Source organism: Chelonia mydas, chromosome 1, assembly GCF_015237465.2.
Source record: "Chelonia mydas isolate rCheMyd1 chromosome 1, rCheMyd1.pri.v2, whole genome shotgun sequence".
NCBI lineage: Eukaryota > Metazoa > Chordata > Testudines > Cheloniidae > Chelonia > Chelonia mydas.
In genome coordinates this window covers 219496905-219523160 of record NC_057849.1, presented here as the reverse complement: position 1 = coordinate 219523160, position 26256 = coordinate 219496905, and the positions used below count along the sequence as shown (strand labels likewise).

Below are 26256 nucleotides of genomic sequence, written 5' to 3'. Positions count from 1 at the left end.
TGAAAGGAGAATGCTTGCATTTACATGTACATGCTTGTAGTAATACAAAATAATTTATTCCCCTTCCTTGGCTCTGGCTTCATTCTCAGAAGGGTCTCTGACTTACCTGCAAGTATGGAAATAATCAAGTACCAGTAGCTTAATACCTGTGCTGAGTCATCAAGTCCCCATATGTGTGCATATCTCTGAATCTCCCACCGTAAAAGTTTTGCTTTCCCACAAGAGCTCTGTAAACATACTCCGTCTGTTCAGCTAACAGGCACTCCGGCACATACAGGAGATAGTTTTAAAATAACAGGTCATTGTTTCTAGTGAGTACTCTACAGGTATTTAACAATGTTTGCTATCCCTCGTTTTGTTTCCTCATGAGTAGGATTTCTGATTTCCAAGCCTGATGTGATCTCCCAGGTGGAACAAGGGGAAAAGTCAGATGCCCTGACTCTCCAAGTCTTCAAGAAAAGAGAGATCTTTAGAGGCACCTGCACTGGTGAGAGTTTATTTTATGTTCATTATTTATATGCATCTCTAAGGTCTCCCTCATTGTAGTACTGTATGTGGTCTCCCTTCCCATAACTTAGATCAAAAGGATATGTTTCCTTGAGAAACAGGTGCATATACTCAATGCTCCCACATGGTGGTCAGAACAATATGAATCAGAACCAGAGGACACTAGCCAGGAGACTGGTTGCTGGGGAGAATTCCAACAGTGACAGCTAGCCAAAAAGTCCAGTCAAAGAGCCTTTAATATGCAGTCTTGCATCACACTAGTACAGTAGCTATCTTACACTTAGATGACATTGATGCATGGAGTTCCAACTAATCCCCAATGGTCTCCCGAGTCTGTCTCATCTCAAGTTAACCAGTATTGTAAAGCACTGTCATCTATCAGTGGTCCCTTTATCCATCTTTTATCTGAGTGCTCGGAGGGGATCTTGAAGCAGAACTGATACCCTGTGTGGAAGGGATGCAGAAGTTTGAAATCTTGGTTTTCAGTCTTATAAATAATGATGGTTCATTTTATTTTTATTCTAGCAGATGATAGGATCATCACTGAAGAGGTCACTCCTCAGCAGGAAGGTCCTGAAAAGACAGAACCACACTGAACATTAGCTGGGAGACCAGCAGGGGATATTGCCCAGAAAGGAAAGAGGGAAATTCTGTAGGGAAGAACCAGGGTAAATCAGTTCACTGTGAAAGAGGTTTGGGGACACACAAGAGCATCATTGCCCAGGGAGAGAGTCCGAATACCTGTATAGGACGTGCAAAAAGCTTCTGTCTGAGATAAAATCTTATTACACACCAGAAACTCCACATGGGAGAAAAACCTTATAAATGTACTGGGTGTGGGAAAAGTTTCCTTCAGGACTCCAAACTTAGTCAGCACCAGGGAATCCACATGGGAGAGAAACCCTATAAATGTCTGGAATGTGGAAAAGGCTTCACTCTGAGCTCCACACTCATTCATCATCAGAAAATCCACAGGGGAGAGAGGCCCTACAGATGCACCGAATGTGGGAAAATCTTCAATAAACACTCAAAGCTTGCACAGCATCAGAGAATCCACACCAGAGAGAAACCCTTCAGATGTGTAGCATGTGGGAAAAGCTTCAGTCGGAGCTCAACACTCATTCAGCATGAGAGAATCCATACAGGGAACAAACAGCATAAATGTGCTGAATGCGGGAAGAGATTAAGTCAGAACTCAGACCTGATTGTACATTAGAGAATCCACACGGACGAGAAACTTTATGCATGTACTGAGTGTTGGAAAAGTGTTAGCTGCAGGTCAACGCTTATTAAACATCAGAGAATCCACACAGGTCAGAGACCCTATAAGTGCACTGAATGTAAGAAAAGCTTCTCCTGAAGCTCAGACCTTATTCATCACCAGACGGTCCACATGGAGGAGAAACCCTACAAATGCACTAAGTTGGGAAAAGCTTCGGTCGGAACTCTTCCAGCACCAGAAGCACTCTACAACTCTTCCAGCACCAGAAATTGGTGAGTCCTGAGGGTCTGGGCTGACAAAAAGGGGACATCTTCTTACCATCCACTTGACATTTAAAAGCACACATAACGGAGGTAATTCTTAACAGTGGGAGGAATTTAATTTATGCCACTTTGCAATTTAATACTCTCCCTTTCTCCAATTTTTTCCTCCTTCCCTCGTCTTTAAACAAAACAAGCCCACAAACCTCCCTGACTCTCTCCATCTTTTGCAGTCTTTCTCTCTTCTCTTTTCTTTGCCGCATCTCACTCTCCTTCATTGCATAAAACAAACCCACAAAGCTTTCAGGGGGGATATATGCAAATGTATGCCTTCCCCTTGTATCCTGCCTCTTACACTCAGGATGCTTTTCACACTACCCTAATGCTGCTGCTCTGTCCTCTGCTACCCAGCTAGTGACTGACCATTAGGGTTGTCAGCTGAGTAGGGAAATCTTCCTGTTTCAGATACAGACCACATTCGAGGAAGTGGCTGTGTACTTCACCCAGGAAGAATGGGCACTTTTGGATGAAAGGCAGAGAGAACTCTACAGGGACATCATGTGGGAGACATTTGAGACTCTGATCTCTCTGGGTGAATGATTGTTTTCATTGTTTAATAAATACTGCCCAACTATTTAACAAATCATGACATCAACTGTTTTCTGTCTCATGAATAGGATTTCTGGTTCCCAAACCTGATGTGATCTCCCAGATGGAACGAAGGGGAAGAACCATGTGTCCCAGATCACCAGGGCACCAAACAAAGAGAGGTTCTGAAAGCTACCCAGACAGGTAAAGAGTAAGTTGTTGAACCAACTGTGAAACTATCCACGAGTAAAGTATAATGCTGGAATTCCAAGATAGCCATCAGTTAATAATGTTTGGTGACCATTATAGTGTTTCATGTGTCCAAAGGGCATTCATTTAGTGAATTGGTCAGAGTTGTGACTAGAATTTAGTCATTCCTGGATGCTAGCCCTGTGCTTAGTCCTTTAGTCCAATGGGTGTTAGGCATCTAAATACCATTAAGGATATGAGCCTTAGTCTTCATTACTCTCCTTTAGAATTGGCCCCACCCTTTCTCTAAAGATTTGGTTCCTGATTATTAGTCTCATAAATAGTTTTTAGATTTGGGATAAATCCTTTGCTGTTCTTAGTTCTGGCGTTTGAAATTGTTCTCCCCCAAAGAAATCATATATATTTTTATTCCAGCAGATGATGCGATCTTCTTGAGTGAAAATAAGGAGGAGAATTCTCCCCTGATAATACACAAGAGAGAGAGACTGAACCTGTGTGCAGACCTTATTAAACATCAGAGATTGCAAATGGGAGAGAGACCCTATAGATGTTCTGACTGTGAGAAGAGTTTTAGTCGGAAATCAGATCTTACTTGACATCTTTCCGATTGTTGTTTGGTGGGGAGTGAGGTAGTGGAGTTAGGAAGAAAAGTACCAGGTAAGGTCTGGGCTAGTGCACAAGCCAAAGAAGCAGAGGCAGCCATCAGCCTCTGAAGACGTGTCTGGAGACACCCAAATAATGCTGAGTTTTGACTCCTAAGGAGCAAATGAATTCACTGTGGTAGGTGGGCTGTAGGTGGCCAGAAAGGCCATTGCTATCTCGTTTTTTTCTTTTCTTTTTAAAGAAAGTTTCTAGAGCTCATGGATCTAAAGAAAGCTTTGAAAACATGACCCTGGTGTAGCTGATGCTGACAAGTCTGCAGACTGCCTGGTACAACAGCTCTGTGTGGGGTGAATTTCCTCAATTGTCTCAATGGTACGTGAATTTCTTTGCCCCCCCCCCCCCCGTCAACACCAGCCCACCTGGAGAAGAGCAGAACAGGGTAAGTCCTTCCACCCAGGCAGCCACTGGGATGGATTTGTGGTTAAGTAGTAGGGGTCCCTGTGATCCTGCTCCTGTCTCTCTGCAGGATGGGATCTGAGAGAGGACCCCTGCGACCATTCCTGCTGCTCCTAAAAGGGTGAGGTAGGGTGGGGCGGGATCTGTTGCTGCTCCTTGGGACAGAAATTTGCCCCATGCCACTACTGCCTTTCTGGTGGGGGAAAAGGGGGGTGGTTTCCTTCCAGTTCTGTTCTTTGCAGGGGTACAACCAGAGTGTGAAGGCCAAGGAATGGGGCTGGACCACTACAGGACCCAGAATTGCCTTTATCTGGCCAAGTCTGTGTTTGGGGAGGAGTACATTAAATCTCTAACACTGTGGATTTGCTCAGTTGCCACCATTGCTGCTGAGCCTTCAGTGGAGCTGAGAGAGGAAAAGACACTATTTGCAATGGGGGGAGTTGATCCATTTTTTAAAAAACCTTGAGGTGCAAATAGCAGAGTGGTTCTCAGACTTCATTGCACCGCCACCCTCTACGTGACTACGAAAATTACTACGTGACCCCCAGGGAGGGGGACTGAAGCCTGAGCCCTGCTGCCCTGCGTGAGGGACCAAAGCCAAAGCCTGAGCCCTGCCACCCTAGGCAGGGCCAAAGCCAAAGCCCATGTGCTTCAGCCACGCTGCCCAGGGATGAAACCAAAGCCTGAGCTCTGCCACCCAGGGCTGCAGCCTTTGGGCTTTGGACCCAGGTGGTGGGGCTCAGGCTTCGGCCCCGATCCCCAGCAAGTCTAATACCTGCCCTGGTGACCCCCATTAAAAAGGGGTCGTGACCCACTTTGAAAACCTATGAAATAGCAGCTGTGCCTGTTAACCCTAGCATTTGCATTTCTACAGTTACAGCAGTGGCTGTAACCCAGAGAATCACCACCCTAGGCCAGGCCTGAAATCTTTTGTCCAGTTAAAAGCTCCTTCGTCTATCTATTCATGAATGAATGCAAGTATGAAGACCCCCAGGTGCAAATGGTTCCCTTCCATTCCTCATACTGACTGGCTTCGTAGGGAGCAGTTCCTGAGCATTGCCCAGGGACTCCGTGACAACTGGTGGCAGTGGTGGGATGTACTGCACCCCATGGATGGCACTTCCTGCAGTAAGTGACTGGGGAGCAGTAAAACGAAGGGGGATTGACGAGGACCAGATGTGCTGAAGGCTCAGAGAGGAGTGGTTTTGGGGGGCGGTTAACCCCTGGGAGTGTGTGACCAGCGAGAAGGACTGTGCAGTAATGGGGTACCCCTGGGGACTGCGGTGAGCAGTCTCGGGGTGGAGGAGCCTGCGGCTTGGCCCTGGGAGAGAGAAGGACTTTTGCAGTAACAGGGTTCCCCTGGGGATTGCAGCGAGCAGTCCCAGGGGCGGAGGAGTCTGCAGCTCGACCCTGGCAAAGAGGTGGTGTCCTCGAGAAGGCCTGGCACACTAGGGGTTCTCCCTGGAAACCATGGGGAGCTAAGAGCACACAGGCCTCGAGTCCACAACAACTTGGGAACAGCAGAGTAATGGCCTATCACCATCTCCTTAAGAAGGTCATTGTAACCCTGTGCAAAAACAGAGGGTTGCGCGTTGGAAAGTTCACCAAAGCACAGTTAATCGTGCAGCTGGAGGAAGATGACCGCATTAAGGAACAGATTCCTGACCCAAATGGGGCTATAGCAGGACCGGGGAGCAGCTGGAGTAGTAGCCAGGCATCCCCAAGACCCCCGACACACCTGCCCTCCAGGGCTCTGCAACGCCCATACACCCTTATCCCACCACCTAGATACTTAAGAACTGCATAGGGGAAACCGAGGCACCCCCACAATATTCAGAGAAAACATTAAGAACAGTCCCACTTCATCACAGGGGCTCCCTGTGACACTGCTCCTGTCCCTTTGCAGGATGGAGTCTGAGAGGACCCCTGCAACCATTCCTGCTGCTCCTGAAAGGGTGAAGTGGGGCGCAGTGGGGTCTGATCCCGCTCCTTGGGTCAGAAATTTGCCCCATGCCACTGCTGCCCTTCTGGTTGGGAAAAGGGGGGTGGTTTCTTTCCAGTTCTGTTCTTTGTGAGGGTACAGCCAGAGTCTGAAGGCCAAGGAATGGGGCTGGGCCACTACAGGGCCCAGAATTGCCTTTATCCGGCCAAGTCTGATTTTGGGGAGTACATTAAATCTCTAAAGTTTTGGATTTGCTCAGTTGCTTCCACTGATGCTCAGCTTTCAGCGGAGCTGAGAGAGGAAAAGACACTATTTGCACTGGGGGAGTTTATGCCTTTTTGAAATCTTGAAGTGCAAAATGCAGCTGTGCCTGTTAACACTAGCATCTGTACTTCTACAGCTACAGCAGTGGTTGTAATCCAGAGAATCACCAGCCTAGGCCAGGCCTGAACTCTTGTCCCATTAAAAGGTCCTTTATCCATGAATGAATGCAAGTATGAAGACCCCAGTTGCAAATGGTTCCCTTCCATTCCTCATACTTTGGTAAAGTTTGTCTCTGATTTTGGAGATTCAGTACCATGTCTCCAAAGCCTCCCACCAACCACCTGTGTTTGGGAGGAGCTGTGGCTTATTCAGGGTCCTCCAATTGGAGCAAGTGCTAATTTGCATACCACAGGGGACTATTAAATAGGCCTTTTGACATTATTTTTGGGGAAATACTGGTTAAGAATGAATCACACAGTTATTTAATTTCCAGTGTTATCCATCAGTTTGAATTACTGTTGGGAGGTGGGGGAGAGAGAGAGAGAGAGAGAGAGAGAGGGAGAAATGGAGTTGAGTCACCCTGAGCCTAGTAGATATTGTCCAGGTTTGGGCAGTCACACTGGGCAGTGTAATTTAACTGTGTAAACTATAGCTCTTTTAGTATTTGTTCAACAGGGTTTTCTGCTTTTGTAGAAGACCCTTATTTGGTGAGTTTGAAAGAAAAGAATTGTTGTGTTAATGTGTCTTTGCTTTCTTGTGTTGTGGTTCTGTCTTTTTAAATTAGTCTCTGTTGGGGAGGTATGTGGGGAGAGAGGTCCTTAGTATCTCATTATTCACTCTTTTGTAATGTAAGTTTCTAGCACTTACAGCTCTAAAGAAACCCTGGGAGATATTGGTGTAATTAATGGAATGATGACTCTGCAGACTGCCTGAAATAATAACTCTGTGAGGGGTTAATTTCCTGAGTTGTCTTAATGGCATGTGAATTTCTTTGCTCTCAGGGTATTGCCCACAGCAACCCAGTCATGGACTTTGTGTGAGGCAGAAGGAGAACAGTGGAGCCAGCCAAGTGCTTCCACATAAGCAGTTACTGGGATGGATTTTTGGTAAGTACTAGGGACCCTTGTGATGCTGCTCCTGCATTTCTGTGGGGTGGGGTCAAACACAGCCTCTACAGCTAGAGGCTGAGCAATGGCTGTAATACGGTGAATCACCAGTCTAGGCCAAGCCTAAAAATGTTCATGCACATTTAAAAAAAAAATCTGTCTGAAGATGATTGCAGGTTTGAAGACCCAGCTGCACATCATTTCCTACCAGCCTATATAGTTTGGGAAAGTTTGTCTCTGATTCTGATTATTTTCCATGACTACCATCCAGCTGCTTTGCCTAAAAGGGTGTGTGGCTTATTCCATGTCCTCCAATGGGAGCAGGTGCTAATTTGCATACCCAATAAAACTAGTAAGGATGCATTTTTGCCATTATTGGGAAAATCCTTTTTCAGTGTGAATCCTGTCCTTGCTATTTCCTCTCTACTGTTTGGTGAGAGAGAGAGATGAGTCATCTTGATAGTAGCATATATCTTCCAGATTTGGGCATTTACTCTGAGAATCATAGTTTGTGTAACTGTAGCTCTTTTTTTGTTCAGTAGTGTTTCTTCTTTTTGAAAGAAACTCTTATTAGGCTAGTTGGAAAGAAAGGAATTGATTTCTCTGTCTTTTGCTGTGTAAATATGTTTACTTTTATAATTTAGAAATAAAATAGAATATAATGGCTCAGCTGTTCTATTTTTTTACAGTCTCAGCTGGATATGCCCATGCTGATGTAACCTAGTCTCACTCCACTTATTGTCAAATGGAGTAAACCCACACTAAACTCCTTATAACCTTGTTTTGTTTCCTATTGTGGAGTGTCCAACCATCTGATGATTTCAACATCTTCATTACCATGGTGGACTGCGTACTGATTTCTTTCTTGCGGCTGGTCAAGTCTCTTTTTTTTGCATTAATTAAGATACGTTGAATTATAGTTTTATATGCTATGCCTTTTAATGATGTAAGCAGTGTCAGGATGAGCTCCACCCTGACATCTGGTGGTGAGGTGTGGCAAGTTGTGGGGAAAAAAAACTTCAGGAGCCGATCTCATTTGCATAGGCACACCCACCCCACCTAGACTGAGGCCACAGCTGCCCAAATGGTCACTTTGGCTGCTGTGGGATCCCCAGTGTCTCTGTTATTGGGGCAGGAAGAATAAATTATTACCCTGATTATGGGAACTGTGCTTGGAACTGTACTTGGCCTCTTGTTATGATGGAGGGACTCACCATCAACTAAGTAGCACTCGCTAGGCAAGGGTCATGGGTTCCAAAACTGCGTGAATAGAGAGAGGCTGGGGACAAGTATTAATACTTGGTGGCATGGGCCCCTTGGTGAGGGCCTTACATGCTAATTGCACTTCCTCCTCTCTCCACTGTGGAATATCAGAGCTAATTTTGATTTCATTAGAAGTCTAGTTACAGGCTGCTGAGCTCACTTTGGGCTAATAGTGCACCAGCACTGAGGCTCCCCTACTACAAGCTGAATTCACCAAAGAGCTGACCTGACTAAGAGCTGAAATCATTGAGCATTGTGTTAAGTAGTGGGGGAGCCTGAAGATATATCGTGGAGCAGTTTGCGGGACGGCTGGAGTGCCTTGTGGACAGGCTGGCGGAGCAGTTCATAGGACGGCGGGAGCTGTTGGTGGGACGCGGAGCAGTTTGTGGACCGGCTGGTGGAGCAGTTCGTGGGACGGCGGGAGCTGCTTGTGGGCCGCAGAGCGGAGGAGTTCGTGGGGCAGCTGGCGGAGCAGAGCGAAGGCCTATGGAGCTGTGGGGCGGTCAGCTTCAGATCATGTAAGGTGCCTCTTACCCCCATCCCATCTCCACCCATGGTGGGAGGTAAAAGCCCCGCAGATAAACTTTCGAACTCTGGGGCTGCCCTGACCAGGGACAGAGACTTTTGGGTCATTGGACTTTTGGGACTTTGGGTGATTTGGGCTTGCTGGACTCAAGAACCAAAGAGAAAGGGGCATGCCCCAATTTGCTTGGGGTGGGTTTTTTTTTTTTGCTCATGGGTTGTGTTATGAATCCTGTTGGTGGGGTTTCCCCAACATAATGCCACATTGTTTCTCTCTGTTATTAAAAGGCTTTTTGCTACACTCAGACTATGTTCTTATGAGAGGGGAAGTATTGCCTCTTGGAGGCGCCCAGCGGGGATGGTATAGATTTGTCCCAGGTCACTGGGTGGGGGCTCGAGCCGGTTTGCATTGTGTTATTGGAATGGATCCCCTAGATATTGAACCTGGCCCTTGTTGCTGCCAACTCTGACGGGCAGAAGGGTTACAATAATATTGGCATCTTTTTGTCATGGAAAAGTGTGGTCAACTCCCACCATGTGTACTAAGCAGCTTTAGTACGATGCCAGGCATCATTCAGGAGGGCACCATCATTAGCAACCATCGATCTTAGGTATTTAAATTTTCACTCTTCTGACCCCTCTGGCTGTGATATCCTTTATGGTGAGCCCTCCACCCTCAGTTATCCTACGTTTCTTTTACCAACATCCACTATAAATCCAGCCCGCTCAAAATTATGTTGCTTCTGTTCAGAATTGGCTGGCAGGGTCTCTCAATCTTCTGCTGCTAACACAGGGATATGTGCAAACAGCATTTCCAAGTGAGCTCCCTTTGTATATTCTCATTGATCACATCCATGACAAAAAAGGCTCAACACTGACTTTTGATGAGGGCCAGTGTGTACTGGAAATTCTTTACTGTAGTCTCATTTAATTTTGACTACAATATTCACTCTATCGTACATATCCTGGAAAGATGGACATATCTTTCCAGCACACCTCTTTGCCACAAACTCCACTAACCTAATTTTCTTGGTACACGATAATGACCTTTTCCAGATCCACAAAAACCATACCCAGTTGCGGTATCTTTATTTAATCTGAACTAGAGCTGTCGATTAATCACAGTTAACTCATGCGATTAACTCAAAAATATTAATCTCTATTAAAAACATTAATCACGATTATTCAGTTTTAATTGCACTGTTAAACAATAGAATACCAATTGAAATTTATTAAATATTTTTATTCTACATTTTCAAATATATTGATTTCTATTACAACACAGAATACAAAGTGCACACTGCTCACTTTATATTTTTATTACAAATATTTGCACTGTAAAAATGATGAGTATTTTTCAATTCACGTTATAGAAGTACTGTAATGCAATCTTTGTCATGAAAGTGCAACTTACAAATATCAATTTGTTGTTACATAACTGCACTCAAAAACAAAACAATACAAAACTTTAGAGCCTACAAGTCCACTCAGGCCTACTTCTCATTCAGCCAATTGCTAAGACAAACAAGTTTGTTTACATTTATGGGAGATAATGCTGCCCACTTCTTATTTACAGTGTCACCAGAAAGTGAGGAACAGGCATTCACATGGGACTTTTGTAGTCAACATGGCAAGGTATTTACATGCCAGATACGCTAAGATTCGTAGGCCCCTTCATGCTTCGGCCTCCATTCCAGAGGACATGAGTTAATTAAATTTGTGACTGAACTTCTCGGGGGAGAATTGTATGTCTCCAGCTTTATTTTACCTGCATTCTGCCATATATCTTGTGTTATAGTAGTCTTGGATGATGACTCAGCACATGTTGTTCATTTTAAGAACAATTTCGCTGCAGATTTGACAGAACACAAAGAAGGTACCAATGTGAGATTTCTAAAGATAGCTACAGCACTTGACCCAAGGTTTAAGAATTTGAAGTGCCTTCCAAAATCTGAGAGGGAAGAGGTGTGGAGCATGCTTCAGAAGCCTTAAAAGAGCAATACTCCAATGTGGAAACTACAGAATCCGAACCACCAAAAAGAAAATCAACCTTCTGCTGGTGGCATCTGACTCAGATAATGAAAATGAACATGCATCGGTCCGCTCTGCTTTGGATTGTTATCAAGCAGAACCTGTCATCAGAATGGATGCATGTCTTCTGGAATGGTGGTTGAAGCATGAAAGGACATATGAATCTTTAGCGTGTCTGGCATGTAAACATCTTGTGATGTCAGCTACAACAGTGACATTGTAAATAAGAAGCGGGCAGCATTATCTCTGGTAAATGTAAACAAACTTGTTTGTCTGAGCGATTGGCTGAACAAGAAGTAGGACTGAGTGGACTTGTAGGCGCTAAAGTTTTACAATGTTTTGTTTTTGAATGCAGTTATTTTTTGTACATAATTCTACATTTGTAAGTTCAACTTTCATGATAAACAGATTGCGCTACAATACTTATATTAGGTTAATTGAAAAATACTATCTTTTGTTTTACAGTGCATATATTTGTAATAGCAATAAATATAAAGTGAGCACTGTAAACTTTGTATTCTATGTTGTAATTGAAATCAATTTATGTGAAAATGTAGAAAACATCTGCAAATATTTAAACAAATGGTATTCTATTATTGTTTAACAGTGCAATTAATCACGATTATGTTTTTAATCACTTGACAGCCCTTCTCTGAACTTCTCTATGAGGATGCATAGTGCAAACTCAAATTCACGCTGACCCTTTCACATTTCAACCATTATACGCAGATGCTTTACAATGATCTTCTCCAGTACTTTCATAGCATGTAATGGCAGCTTAACTGGGTAATAATTAGCTCACAGTGTAATATCTGCTTTATGTTTAAAAATAGGCACCACAGAGCTTTTACGCCATTCATCTGGTATTTTCCTTTTCTTGAAGATATCATTGAACAAATTTGCAAGATACTGGATGCCCTCCCTTTCCAGTGACTTCACTGTATCCATTGGTACAGGTCCTAAGTGCCTCTGGAAACTTTTCCTCACTTCTCAATCTTTCATGCCCTGGTTTGGTTTACATGTTCTTGATTCTTCCCTTGGGTTGTCCTCATTTATTACTCTTTCAAAATAAAAATTGAGGATTTGTGTGTTTCAAAAATGATTAGCTGAGGCATTTCTGTGTATCTCTGTAGGGTAGTAGATTAATTTGTTGACAGGTGGTTTGTATATGAGGAAGAGAGGGCAGGGATGGATTGAGGCCTAAGCACTATTGGCCAGTACCTAGGACAACAGTTCCTGGTATTACGTGACTACATCAGTATCTCACCCTTTGTGGGTTTGCTTTGTTAAAATACATTTCCAGCTCTTGTGGTAGTGAAAAAAAGCTTAAAGACATGACCTCAGTGTAACCAATGCAGGAACGTCTGCCTGAGTGTGTCAACAGTCTGAAAAATCAGCTCTGTGAAGGGTGAATTTCCCCAGTTGTCTCAATGGCATGTTGAGTTCTTTGCCCTCAGAACCAGGCAGGAGGAGAAAAGCGCAGCAGGCCAAGCCCTTCCTCGCATGCAGCCAGTACTATGGATTTCTTTTGTCTGCCAAGGGAGCCTCTGCTGCTGCTCCTCCCTCTCTGTAGGGTCTATTCCCACTGCTCCTTAAAGATGGGGAGAAGGGAGGCTGCTGCCAATCTTTGGGGAAGAAAGTGGTCCTATGCCACTGCTCCTGTCTCTGCAGATGGGGAAGAGGGTCCCCTTGCAGTGCTATTCCAAGGGGAGGGGCAGTGAATAAGGTAAGGCCATAGTTAGACCCCTGGTTGCCTTAATCCAGCCGTGTGTGTGTGGTGGTGGAGGAGGCAGTACATTAATTCACTGGGAGCTACAATTAGGAATGACAGCATTTATTAATGGGAGTTTCCAGCTTCTTTTCTTTGGTTTGGGTTCCAGTAATACGACAGAGGACCTGCCATGAACTCACCAATGGGTTGAGAACACCTGTGCCACTGGTAATCACTCTATGATCTTGGCTAGACTGGGAATTTGCACGCTTGCAGCCATTGGTGTAAACAAGCTATGCCAGTATTTGCACATCTGGACGCTGCTGCTTCTTGAAACTCTGGGGTAAGCTCCACGGGTGCAAATAGCAGCTTTGCCTGACGACACGAAGGCTTACACTACTACAGCTACACCAACGGCTGAATCAGCAGGCTAGGCCTAAAATCATTTGTGCACGTTTAAAAATATATATAATTTTTGCATGTAGATGTTGGCCAGTACAAAGACCTTCCCCCTGCCACTCTTCATTGTTGGCATCTGAATGTGAATTGGGGGCTCAGGTACATTTCTCAGAGACCCCGATTCAGGCCATCTGCCTGAGAGGGGCAGGGCCTAGTGAGTGTCCTCCAATGGGAGGAAGGGCTAGTTTGCAAACCGGAGTATTAAGTATGCCTTTTGACATTATTTTGGGGGTAATTCTTTGTAAGAATAATTAAGTACTTGCTGCTTCTACTGTACTTTGAGGCCCAAGATTTGAAAATCCTGTAGATAACAGTGAGACATGTCACTCTGAGCTTAGTAACTGTTGTTCTGGGGTAGGTAGCATAACCTTTATTATTCTGTTTTTAAAGTGTTTATTCAGTAGGTTTTCTTTTTGTTATAAGGAAGCCATTGCGGAGGGGGGCTGACAAATAAGTTTTTTTTGTTTTTAATTTTGGGTATTATCAATTTGGGTGTCTTATATTTAAACTCTGAGTTACTTTAAGGTTTGGAATTTTGAAGATGCATTCAGATTAAGATCATTTCCCCCAGTAGAGGTAGTTAGTGTCCTAGAATACCGGTAAAGTCTAGGACTGTGAGTTCTCTGGGTGTCTGTGTGTTTGTAATGTTGAGCTGGTCTTTTTCCTCAGACTTTGGATCCCTCTGTAGCTAGAGAGCTGTTTAGAGCACAGGCTGTACTTTCTGAGATGTTTGGAACTACCCGGCGTGTCTTGGCACCACCATAAACGAACAGCAAATAACAATCAGATCTGCCCAGTTTCGGCAGTTTTCTTCTGGGGGTGACACTTTATGCAAATTATGAAATGAGCTAATTGGCATATTTCCCCATTTTTTTTATATATAGCCAGAAACTCAAGCTGATAGGCGGAATACCTTGTTCAAAGCAGTGGTGCAGGTGGGTCATGGAGCTGCACAAAGCTCTGGCTGGGACAATTGTCTGGGTGTTTGGCGGGAGGGGAAGATGCTGAGTGGGAAGCTGATGTGGGGTGTAGGTAGGCCAGTGCCTACTGGGACTGCTGATATCGTTGGCACGCAAGGTAGGTGGTGCTGAAGCTCCAGGGAACTTCTGGGAGAGTAGAAGGTGCTGGGGCTGCTGGTGGGGAGCAAGTGCATGCTGTGGTGAAAAGGATTCTAGGGTAGGGGGTCAGCTGGATGGGAGGGTAGGGGAGTACTAGAACTCCTGGAGGAGGAGGTGCTGGGACTGCTGAGAAGATAGAGGTCTCTTGCAGTGAGGGGCTGTTGGGGGTGAAGGGACTGTTCAGTTAGTGTGATTTGTGCTGGGGAAGCCTTCCCCACCTCACCTCCTGGTGGTGCTGGTCCTGTTGCTGCTGCAGTCTTCCTCTTACCACCGCTACTGCTGTCTCCCAGCTGCAGTGCCCTCTCCTGGCTTTGCTCTATCGGGAGAGGTGTTGCACCCCAGCAGCATCTTGTGGCCACAGACACAACTGCAGGCAAATGCCTGCTGCCTTCCTGCAGCTCTGCTAGATATGTTGCAAGAACAGTCCCAATCCCTTGACGGACTCCATCCTGATCAGACTGTCTGTCCTCCAGATGTGCAGAGTGCACTCATCACTAGACTTTACCTTGTGAATCTGACCACCTTTGTCAAATATTGGGGGAAGAGTCCATATGGCTTTGGTGAGGCATGACTCTCCTTTACAAATCTATTAGCATTCTCTAAGGATGACCAGAAGTATGTAGATAAGGATGATCCAGTTGACATAGCGTACTTGGATTTTCAGAAAGACTTGACGAGGTCCCACATCAAAGGCCCTTAAGGAAATTATGTAGTCATGGGATTAGGGAAGGTCCTCTCATGGATCATAACTAAGGCTACGTTTTAGGTCATGGGCATTTTTAGTAAAAGTCATAGCCAGGTCACGGGCAGTAAACAAAAATTCATGGCCTGTGACCCGTCCATGATGTTTACTATATAACCCTAACTAAAACTTAGGTGGGGGCTATGGGTGCTGGGCAGGGGTGGTCTCGGGGGGGGGGCGGCGGCTGCGGGTGCTAGGGAGGTGGCCCAGGACCCCTGCTGGTGCTGGGGTGAGGAAAGGGTTGTTGGGGCTGGCTGGCTTCCTACCAATGGGAGCTGTGGGGGCGGCACCTGCGGCCGTGGACAGCATGGAGCCCCCTGGCCGCCCCACCCCTAGGAGCTGCAGGGACATGCCGGGGGGAGCCTGGGACAGACCTTGAGCCATCACTGGCCACTGCAGAAGTCACGGAGGTCATGGAATCCGTGACTTCCTTGACCTCCATGACAGACACGCAGCCTTAATCATAACTGGTTAAAAGACAGGAAACAAAGGGTAGGAACAAAATGGTCAGCTTTCACAATGGAGAGTGGTAAATAGCAATGTTCCCCAGGGGTCTGTACTGGGACTGGTACAGACTAACATATTCATAAATGATCTGGAAAAAGGGGTAAACAGTGAGGTGACAAAGCAGACGGTGAAGAGTTACAAAGGGATCTCACAAAACTGGGTGACTGGGCAACAAAATAGCAGATGAAATTCAATTTTGATAAATTCAAACTAATGCATATTGGAAACCATAATCCCAACTACACATACAAAATGATGGCGTTTAAATTAGCTGTTACCACTCAAGAAAGAGATCTTGCAGTCATGGTGGATAGTTCTCTGAAAACATGTGCTCAATATGCAGATTCAAATCCTTCCTTTCCTTGATGTGAAGCAGGGTCTTGAACCTAGGTCTCCCATCTGAGTGCCCAGCCACAGGGTTATAGAGTCATCCTCTCCGGGCTTGGCTACATTTGCAAGTTACAGCGCAATAAAAGAGCCCAAGGCACCCTAGCTCACTACCCATCCACACTGACAAGGCACGTAGAGCACTCTGACTCCGCGGCTACAGCGCTGCTGGTACTCCACCTCGGCGAATGGAATAATGTTTGCTGCGTCCACGGTGCTAGCGTGGACGAGGTGTTGCTTTACTGTGCTCTGATCAGCCTCCGGAGACATCCCATAATCCCCTTAAGTCAAGTGGCCACTCTTGTCATTGTTTTGAACTCGCTGTAGGAATGCGGATATGCCCTTTGAAAGCTCCGTTTCTGACAGCGGGCTGTTTATCTGCTCCGAGACCAACAACTGTTAGTGTGGAATGCTGTGTGAGAGAGAGAGGCGGGGGGGGGGGGGGAAGGTCTGCTGCTGTCTGAACTTACAAGACAGCATGCTGACATGCTCTCAGCCACCCAACCCACCCTTTCTCCCCCCACATACACACAACACACTCCCTGTCACACTCCACCCCACCCCATTTGAAAAGCATGTTGCAGTCACTTGCATGCTGGGATAGCGCCCAATGCTGCTGCAAGTGCCACAAATGTGGCCACGCTAGTGCACTTGAAGCTGTCAGTGTGGACAGACTGCAGAGCTTTCCCCACTGCGCTCTCTGAAGGCAGGTTTAACTCAAAGCGCTTTACATCTGCAAGTTTAGCCATGCCCTCTGTCTCATTGACCTAGTCATAGGTGCCTAATTCTCTCTGTGCAGTGCACAGGGAGCCTGGGCACCTAACTTGGGACTGTGAATTCCACTAGGTGGCGAAACACCTAAAAGTTAGGCACTGCAATGCTGAGCCTGTTTCCTTTGTGGATCTAACCCCCAATTGTGCCTTTGAAAATCTCCCCCAATATTAATCAGAGCTAACTGTAAGCTTTGCACCCTGCTGTACTGTTACCTCCCCATGTTATCCTTTTCCAAAGGCTGTTAAACACCTGTCATAATTTCTAATTTGCTGATGAACTTGCTAACAAAGTTAAAAGTAGACGTGCCTCATAAACAAACATGTTCCAGTGTCTGGGGTCTCCAGCGCTCTGAGGCCAGGGAGGAATTCTAAGGCTTCACCTGGACATGCCATGCTAAGCCAGCATGCCGAGGTCACTGCAACCTCATTATAAGTGTCGTCACTTGTAACTGAGTCCGTGCGTGCAGCCCTCATCGCTTTCCAGACTCAGTGAGAGAGAGTTGACAAAGAATCGGGAAGGGGCCAATCAGAAAACAGTAATTCACTGAGACAGAAAACAACTTAATCTAACAAGCAGAATTGCTTCCTCAGCTTCCCCAGCTTCCGCAGAAGGACTGGCCTAATTCCAAACCTATCTTCATGCTCTCCTTGCAGTCTGAATGAGCAAAGGTCTAAAATGTAATAAAGGCCCTTTACCAGATAAAGTCCTCTGTTCATCTGAGCAACTCCAAGCAACCATCTGTGCAGTGGAAGAGATAATTACATTAGGAGTTATCACGAGAAAAGCATTTTTAGTTCCTTTTCGCTATACACACAAGCAAAGAGCAACAAATAATTACTCGTCTATACCTGAAATACTTCAGGCCTTATCCTGATCTTCCTTATGTTGGTGGAAGTCCAGAATGAATCTGTTAAAGACAATGGAATTTCATCAGTGTAAAACTGGTGTTGGTTTGATCATATCCAGGCCCCTTATCTCTGTGTTGTTTAGAGCGCAGTGTAAAATAGAAACTTTGTTTTTTTAATACATCATCGAGTTGCAGGTCAGATAGTTTACTTCAACCTCCATCATCTAATCAGAGAGTTGAAACTGAGTTTTCCCTAGAGATAAGGTGACCATATGTCCAAAACAAAAAACCCCACACTTTGGGGGTGATAGTTTTAGGGTCATAAAAATCTAATATAAAAGATTAAAGTACTTTTTATTTTCTAAACACGTGCTTCTGTCACCCCTGCCAGTTGCTGACCAAACAATAACATGTGTATCTTTCTTATTAGAGTGGATTTTTTTTTTTCCTGAAACGTTGAACAAGTGCTAACGTTCACTCTGAGCAAAAGGGCAGCATGGATGGCATTTGTACTCATTTAACTTTTCTCATCACTCCAAACACTGTTCGTGACACTGAGCACTCGTTGTACTGGACTGATTGCAAACATAAAGCAAATTCTACTTGGTGTAGCAATATGTGTTGAATAAACTGAAAAAAAAAAAAAAACCCTAATTGTTTGGAAATGAGATGAAAAACCCAGATATTTCAAATGTCACAGAAGGAGTTGCTCGAACTCTGAGACATCATAAATGAAACTAGGTCAATTTAATCAGAGAGTAATTTAGCCTAGTGGCTTCTAATGGATAATATATCTTTATGCATAATGGGCAAAATTAAAAATTGTGTTTAAAAGCTCATTCGCTACACAAAAAGTGATTTGAGTCCCAATAATCTGTAATTGCTCTTTGTTTTTAGTTTCATCTTTGCTTCACCCTCGTGTGCTGCTCCTTTTTTTTTTCTTTTTTTGCTTTTATTATATTGTCAGGTGACTCCTGACCTTCCCTGTTGTAAGATTCAGTGGTAAAGTTCAGTGTCACTTCTATACGCCGCATCCTCAGTTTTATACACACACACACACACACACACACACGAGATATAGAAGTGGCACTTAATTCTTCCACATCAGTGATATTTCCTATGAAAACTGTCATGATTTTGCATTTTGGATATTAGTCATTTAACAATAGAGCTTATATAGCACTTTTCATCAGTAGTTCTCAAAGCACTATACAAAGGAAGTCAATATCATTATCTCCAATTTACAGTTGGGGAAACTGAGGCACAGACAAGGGAAGTGATTTGTCCAGTCACCCAGCACACCAGTGGCCAAACCAGGAATAGCACCCAGAGGCCCAGTCCAGTGCTATATCCACTAGGCAACACTGCCTCCTTTCACAGCAATAAGTCAATGGCAGCTGTGGGTACTCAGTACCTTGTGCAAATCAGACACACAATACTTCAAGTTTGGGAGCCCCACAACTGACACACACAAAATCTGGGCCTGGTCCAAAGCCTATGGAAATCAGTGGCAAGACTTGGATTGGCTTCAATGAGTTTTGGATTAGGACTGTGCTGAACCCTCCTGAAAACGTGGCTGATAAGTGGCACACCTGTTACATGGGAAATAAGCCTCTGGACTTTATTTTAAAAACATAAGCTGATTCCACTAGAACGATGGGCCAAAATGTTAACATGCCCTTTTACTATGCTTTATATCCTGCCTGTGGCTGCCTATCTGCCAGATGGAAATATAATCACAATGCACCAGCTCCTGAGACCCTCGCTCAGGCAAACTCCTTTTGAAATCACATCCTCATCGTCATCAGTTAAGCTTGTACTGAAGGGCTGCCATTTTTCACTTGTATAGAATCAGGGTGATCTCAATGAAAGAAGCTCCAGCAGGATGGATGTAATGATATGTACCAGTATCCCCTCTGTTTTCTCTTCTGATCCCAGGACGTCAATTGTGAGAGGGACATTATCCAAGGGGATGGAACAAAGGGCAGTTGGGATCGATATTATCTCATTTTCCCCTGTTACCTCCTCACCCTGTGCCATCTCATCTCCTCTATTGCTTGGGTTTCCAACCCCCCCCCCCACCCCTTTTTATTTTTCATTGTATTCTCACACCCCAATCATTTTCTGTCTCAAGTGAAGGAACTTCCTACAGAATCTCTCTAGGTCTACAGCTAGAACTGGGTGGATAACAGATTTTTTTGGTTCACTGACAATTCAGAAAAAAAAATTGAGTTGGGTAGAAATTTTTGGAGAATCAGAAAGTTGAAAAAAATCTCGTTTGTCAAACAAAACATGTCACTGATTTTTGAGCACACTTTACCTGTAAAAAAAAAGGAAACTTTGAAACAAAAGGGCATTTTGAATTGAAAAATCAAAACATTTCAATCTGAAGAAGTTAAACCATTTTGATTTTTTTTTTTTTGCTATTCGTTTAGGTTTTGTTTTTTACTGAAACAATTTGAAAAAGTCAACACTAACTCATTTAAAGTTTCAGTGGGGCTGAATCTGCATATTTCGCTGAAAAACGTTTTGGTCAAAATATTTCACCCAGCTCTAGCTGCAACCTGTCTGGCAGAGAGGGATAGCCTCCGCATTCCCTTCACATGTATCTGATTCCTGTCCACCCTCATCCCACCCCTATGCACAGGGATATGGGGAAGGATTCATGAGATGATTCCTCAGGATATTTAACTGACTCATGTTATGCGTGCATCTGTGTATGTGTACTTGTTGTGGGCTGGGAGTTTCAAAGGAGCGGAAGACAGTTAAGAGTTCCAAACCCCACTGAATTTCTATGGGCTTTGGGTGCCTAACACCCTTAGACTTCGTTGAAAATCCCAGTGGTAGTCGTTAGATTCCCCACAGTCTCCTGCTGCAAAAGTGGAGCCCTGGTGCTTGTTCCTTTTATTTCTGTCATCTGCAGTGTTGCCAACTCACACAAGATTTGGTATTTTCTCTTGAGGTCCAGCTGTTGGGACTTGTGGCTTGGCATGAGAATATCAAGTGGGCCCTTAAGGCTCAGAAGCCAGAAAGCACAAATAACACCTCTCTCCCCCCCCCCGCCATACCACATTTCTTATTTAAAAATAAAAAACCCTCATGATTTTTAAGCCATTATTTCTTAGGACCTGATTGTTGAATGGTTGAGGCTGGCAATACTGGATTTGCTTAGGTTTTTAAGGTGAAATAAAAAAGCAAACCAGTTGTGATTCAACTTTACGTTTCTGGACAATACTGGCCCAAGCACTAGCTTTGCCACCGGAAAAATCCCAGACTCAGATTTTTTAGTTTTTAAAGGCGTGGTGACTTCTTAATGGGTAAATAATCTAAGGTTGTAACCTTCCTTCCTGTCTCTCCTTTCATCCCCTCTTGTCTACCTGTATTATTCTTTCACTTTTCTTTGTGCTCAGCTTTCTCTCTCTCCTAACTTGGTCTGTGATTGTGAGTTCTGTATTTCCTTACTAGACTCTGCACTGCAGAGAAGACCAATCAGCCCGTAGCTTTCCTTGCTTCCTGTCTCTCCCAGCTAGAGTAGGTGTGCCCTACTCACCTGAAAAGTTAGACACAAATGAAATACCTCAAGCCTCAGGGAAGACAGAAAAACTTAAACCTGATTCCAATTGCAGGAGCGACAGACAGCAGGAGCAGCTACCGGAACTGGGCTCAAAGTAAAGCACTGGCCCAAAAATCAAGGATGTGACACCCAGCAGGTAAGAGAACTGGATTCTGTCTCTCTTAGCAGTACTATGGGAGGGAAAACTTTGCTTTATTGCCACATTCCTGGGGGAATTGGGGAGGGAGAGACATGAGGCCTTGTATAGGAATTCCAGCTGAGCCGTGTCAGAAGAGTTAATCAAGAATGTAATGGTGTCTGACAGGTAACTTCACCAAAGCAGCCAGGAGAGAGAGGAGATCAGCCCACCATTTTAGGATACAGAGTGAAATCTCCAAGGAGTATTCCTTCCCGAGGGATAATAAACAGGGGCCTGGTTCTAGGCATATTTCCCTCCCTCAAACATAGTCATCAGGGGGCTGAGTTTAATTCTTAACATGGATATCTCCTTGGGGACAGTATCCACAGAGTCTGCATTCAGTCTTCACTGGAAACAGACCTCTCAGGAGAGGGCACCCTGGGAGTTCTGGGTTCAGTGATCAGCAGATCTGCATCCCTAGGGACAGTAACAAAGGGGCCTGGTTCAAATCCCAGTGGATGGAGCCCTGTGGGCAAAGTAATCAGGAGTTCTGTTCAACCTGCTGTGGTTAGAACGCTCCTAAGTACAGGAAGCAGAAAGCCTGGGTTTAATGCCCAGGGGGTAAATCTCCTACCCCCCCCCACCCCCGACAATAACTAGGGCCTGAGGTCTAGGTTTAGTCCTGGTTTCAGTTCACAGCAGAGTTCAATAGAGTCCCCACTCTGCCCTCAGAGGTGGGTCACCATGGTGTCTGCTAACTCTCGTCCAGAGGAAGTCATTGAGGACAGTGACTGGGGGCTCTGGACTGTCTGAACTCTAGACACTTTTTCTTCCTCAGTTTATTTGCTGAGTCTTATGACTTTTATGACATATAGAAGAAGAGAAGGAGTTTGCTGGAAGTCAGGAGAGTGGGGTGCAGGGTACCTGAATACGACGCTTCTCCTCTTGCTCTCCCAATCTCTGCCTCCAGTGCCTCCCCCAGCAACCTTAATGTAATGAGCAAAGACAGTGGGGGTCACAACCACCTACCTAAAAGCCTTAACACCCGTATTTCTCACTGCACTGTCTGCTCATCCCCATAACACTCACACTTCCTGTTGCTGCTTCTGTCACAGACCCAGAGGTTATATGGGAGCTGGATCAGAGCTGGGAAAGAGGCTTCTGTGGGCCCCATAGAGAATACTGGATTGGGAGTGGGAAGGAGAGATTTGTTGAGAAGGACTGGTTGTGAGGAGGAGGCATTTGTGACTGTTCCAGAGGTTATATTGGAGGTGGATATAGTCAGGGGAGGAGGTGGCTGTATGCCAGTTCCTTAGGATATTGCAGACCTGGATTGGGCCAGAGAAGAGGTTTCTGTGATGTGGTCCTTAACCATGTTTTGGAGCTGGAGAGCGTCAGAAGAGATGGAGCTGGTGACTTGTTAATTGGATAATCTATTGGAGATGGAGTGGACGAGGGAAGGATCTCCGATCCCATTCCTGGAGGGTGAACGTGAGCTGGAGTAGTTCAGGGGAAAAGTATATGTATGATCCATACTCCATTCAGTGTATTGGAACTGAGTAAGGTCTCAGGGAAGAGAGACACATGACCCAGTCCATGAAGTTGAAGCTGCATTTCAGGAGAAAAATACTCCCCATCCTTATGGATGGACAAGCCCTGCTAGTTCAGATCCAGTCCATCACTCTGCTAACATGGGATTGTCCCCTATAGTTCATGTTAGTAGTTCAAAAACAGTCCAGTCATGTGTTAACTGCCCCAAGCAATGGAGCTTCTGAACTTTCTTTGGGAAGCTATTTCACAGCCTAATCAATCTCACTGACAGAAAGTTATTCCTGATATTCAGGCCTTTCCTAATTTCATCCCACTATTCTGAGTCATAGTTTCTTGCACTGCCCTAATAAGTCCTCTCCGTCCTTGGGGTTCACTCTTTTCAAAGACTTCTAGATTGTTATCTAGCGGTGCATGCACGTGGCAAAAAGTTTTTTACAAATGTTAATCTGAAAAAAATTAAAATGAACTTTCTCCATTTGTGTTCATGCCCCTTTTGTGTTCACTTTTGCATGGTTATCCTAGCAAGGCACGGTTTAAGAAAGATTGTAAAATATTTATGGAAAGTGATTTTTGAATTCAGACTTGTGAGTATTCACACCAGACATCCCATCAGGGAACCAAAATTTACGTGGTGACTTATGTATCTAATCAAAAGGGCTCAAACTTTGTATGGTGAACAAATGTGAAAAAAACCATGGCCTGTCGACAACTAGCAAAAATCAGCAAAATGAAGCAAATAAATTGTTTTGAGTTATTCTCCCAATTCCATGTTATCATGCCCACCACCTAGTGACTGTTTAGTTAAATTAAACATGCTTAGATAATGTAATAGTGTCTTCTCAGAAGTCAATCCCTCCAGCCTCCCTGGGCACTTTCATTGTTGTAGCTTTTCTCTGAACTCCCTATTTTCTTTCGGCTAATGAGGTACCCAGAAATGAATTCAGTGATACAGATGTACTTGTGCCTATGTCTGAGCCATGTAGTGAGGGAGCATTGCCTCCCAACTCCAGGATGTGAAGCCTCTGCTTATGCAGCCCAAAATTAATAGATTCTGAGGCCAGAATGGATCAAGTGTGACCTCCTGTATATCACAGGCTAAAGAACCTCACCTAATAATTTAGATAGCAAACTCAAAACTTCTGTTTGAACTTTCTGTTAGAAATACATCCAGTCTCAATTTAAAGACTGAAAGTGATGGAAAATCTACCACATCCACAGATAAATTGTTCCAAAGATTAATTACCCTCACTGTTACAAATTTCTTGGCTGAATTTGTTAAGCTTCAGCTTCAGTGTCCAGCCATTGGCTCTTGTTATGCCTTTTCCTGCTAGGTTAAAGAGCTATCTGCTATCAGAATTACACAGGCCATTTTTGCTGGAACATTGCATTGCAAACTCCTATCTGTTGTCCGTTGTCCCATACACTGTCCATTACCATTCCCTAAATTTCATGAAGGCTTATGCTGCGGCCTCAAGTGATGCTGGGGGGTGGGCCCAGAATATGCAGCTGGGGCACAAATGTGTGTCCAAGTCAGTTTGTCCCTCAGTTTCTGTGCTGCGGATGGGGAGCGGGGGTATTAGCAGGACCTGAAAAATGGGATTCTGGTCCGTGTATTCAGGCTGAGGAGGATGTTGTTTAATCCAGCAGGGGTGCATTGAAGCTGGATCATGTGAGGAGGGGTTGTGACCTGGTTGTGCTGTATCTGACACTCATCATGCCAAAGTTGCTAGGTAACAGTGTTCTGTTCTGTGGATGTAGGGCTCTTAACTTGTTTTACAGATTGAGTTGTGTGGGTGCAAGTCTGTGATAACCTGTCTGAACTGGTCTTTTCAGCTCACAGGAGCTTCTGGCTCTCCTGCTCGTGTAGTTGAATTGGTCCAGTGGTTTTCAAACTTTTTGTATTGGTGACCCCTTTCACACAGCAAGCCTCTGAGTGTGACACCCTCTGCCCCTTTATAAAATAAAAATGGGGGGATAATTTAATTTAATGAGGGCTTGGCAGCTGTCAGCCCCACGGAATTGACAGCTTGCGATCCCCATGTAACCACCTTGCGATCCCCTTGAGGACCCCCTGGATTAGTCTGTCAGCGCCTGTGACACCAGTGCTGAAGGATGGTTCTGAGCTCAGCCAGAACATGGGAGGAAGGTTTGTGACCATAACACTGGAGGATGTATTAGAGTTGAATAGGCGCAGAGAAGAGCAGGGTCTGTGACCCCTGCTCTAGACAGTGCATCAGAGCTGCCTAGGGTCAGGGGAGGAAGGTGTTGGCTCTGGAGCTGGACAAGGATTTGAACTGGATCAGGAGAGAAAGCAGGTTTCTGTGACTTGGTTCTTAGAGGGTGTTTTGGAGCTGGAAGAGGCCTGGGTAAGAAGGTGTGTAGAGGTCATCAGTGGAAAGTGTATGGCATATGGATGGAACCGGTGAGGAGACATCAGCAACCTGGTCTTCAGAGGGCACGATGGAGCTGGATTGAGCCAGAGGAGGTGGCTATAAACTAGCTCCCTGATGATGTATCCCAGATGGATTCAGCCAGGGAGAAGTATTTGGTGACCTGGTCACTAAAGGGTGAATGGGAACCTGACTGCGTCAAACAGAGGACACAGACGCTGGAGGGTATATTTTGAACTGGATGTGGAGGATGGGTGGAAGCATCTGCTACTTAGTTACTGAGGGTGCCTCAGAAGTGGATCAGATTAGGGAAGGAGAGTCGGTAACCATGCCTTTGTGGTTGCATCTAAATTGGATTTGGTCAGACTCAGCCAGGATGTTTCCAGAGCTGGATCAGGTCAGGAGAGGAGGCCTCTCAAGGGTTAGGGAATTGCAGCTGAATGATTTCACAAGAAGAAGGGCAGCAGCCCAGTTCCAGAAAGTTTTGTCTGGATTGGAATGTATCAGGGAAGGAGAGATTAGCAGCCTGGCCACCAAAAGGAGTATGGGCAGGGGTGGCGAGTTATATGGGCCCGTGGTGCCAGGGCTCCAGCAATATTCAGGACCCGGTGTTCCAGCTCCACCAATGTTCAGGACCGGGTCTCTCCCCAGGCTCCCACTTGCTGCCCCTGCGTGTCTCCCCCCCCCCCCACCCCCCCCTCCCCAGAGCATCCATGTCTCAAGGAGGCAGCTGCCACCTGCAACTCCGCTCCCGGCATCAACTGCCGCCTCAGGGTCCTAGTGCCCCCCATCCACTAGTGCCAGGGCAGGCTGACAGGCTGACCCTGCCCCCGCCCTTCCGCCTCAGACCCTTCCCTTTACTGGTAGGACCCTCCACCAGCACTGAGGGCCCCCCCCCCCCCCCGCAGTCACTGCTCGTGCACCACGCTGGGCAAGGGGCAGCCCCACCCTCCGCCCCCAGTGAGGCTACAGTGAGGGGCAGCAGCAGGGGAGGAGGCAAACACATGAGGGCAGCCCCCGCCCCAGCACCCACCATGGAGGGGGGGCTTCCTGGACCTGAGTGGGACCCTAGGAGCCCATGCAGTGACAGTGGTGTGAGGTGAG

The 26256-nt window shown here is 45.5% G+C and overlaps 1 protein-coding gene, 1 long non-coding RNA gene and 1 other non-coding gene across 4 annotated transcripts in view; 2 read left to right on the top strand and 1 right to left on the bottom strand.

Annotated features, from left to right (window-relative positions):
• LOC102938747 overlaps positions 1-26256 on the top strand; it is a 94391-nt gene that overhangs the window by 30009 nt on the left and 38126 nt on the right. The window contains exons 3-12 of one of the 2 annotated variants that reach the window (XM_043529994.1): positions 374-487; positions 1033-2001; positions 2455-2581; positions 2667-2781; positions 3202-3444; positions 3632-3762; positions 7054-7158; positions 12290-12382; positions 12646-12700; positions 21146-21229. In XM_043529994.1, coding sequence (XP_043385929.1) covers positions 12327-12382; positions 12646-12700; positions 21146-21229 — 195 coding nt within the window. In that variant the 5' untranslated portion in view covers positions 374-487; positions 1033-2001; positions 2455-2581; ... (3 more) ...; positions 7054-7158; positions 12290-12326. Of the gene's footprint in view, positions 1-373; positions 488-1032; positions 2002-2454; positions 2582-2666; positions 2782-3201; positions 3445-3631; positions 3763-7053; positions 7159-12289; positions 12383-12645; positions 12701-20737; positions 21230-26256 lie in introns of those variants that run through there. The other variant, XM_043530042.1, reaches the window with a different exon arrangement.
• LOC119565322 lies at positions 6695-6754 on the top strand. Its single transcript, XR_005223915.1, has one exon. It is a non-coding gene; the product is annotated as a U7 small nuclear RNA (small nuclear RNA).
• The window catches only part of LOC122463198, a 41862-nt gene continuing 37623 nt past the window's right edge, over positions 22018-26256 (bottom strand). The window contains exon 3 of the long non-coding RNA XR_006286345.1: positions 22018-22197. This is a non-coding gene — a long non-coding RNA (uncharacterized LOC122463198). The remainder of the gene's footprint in view (positions 22198-26256) is intronic.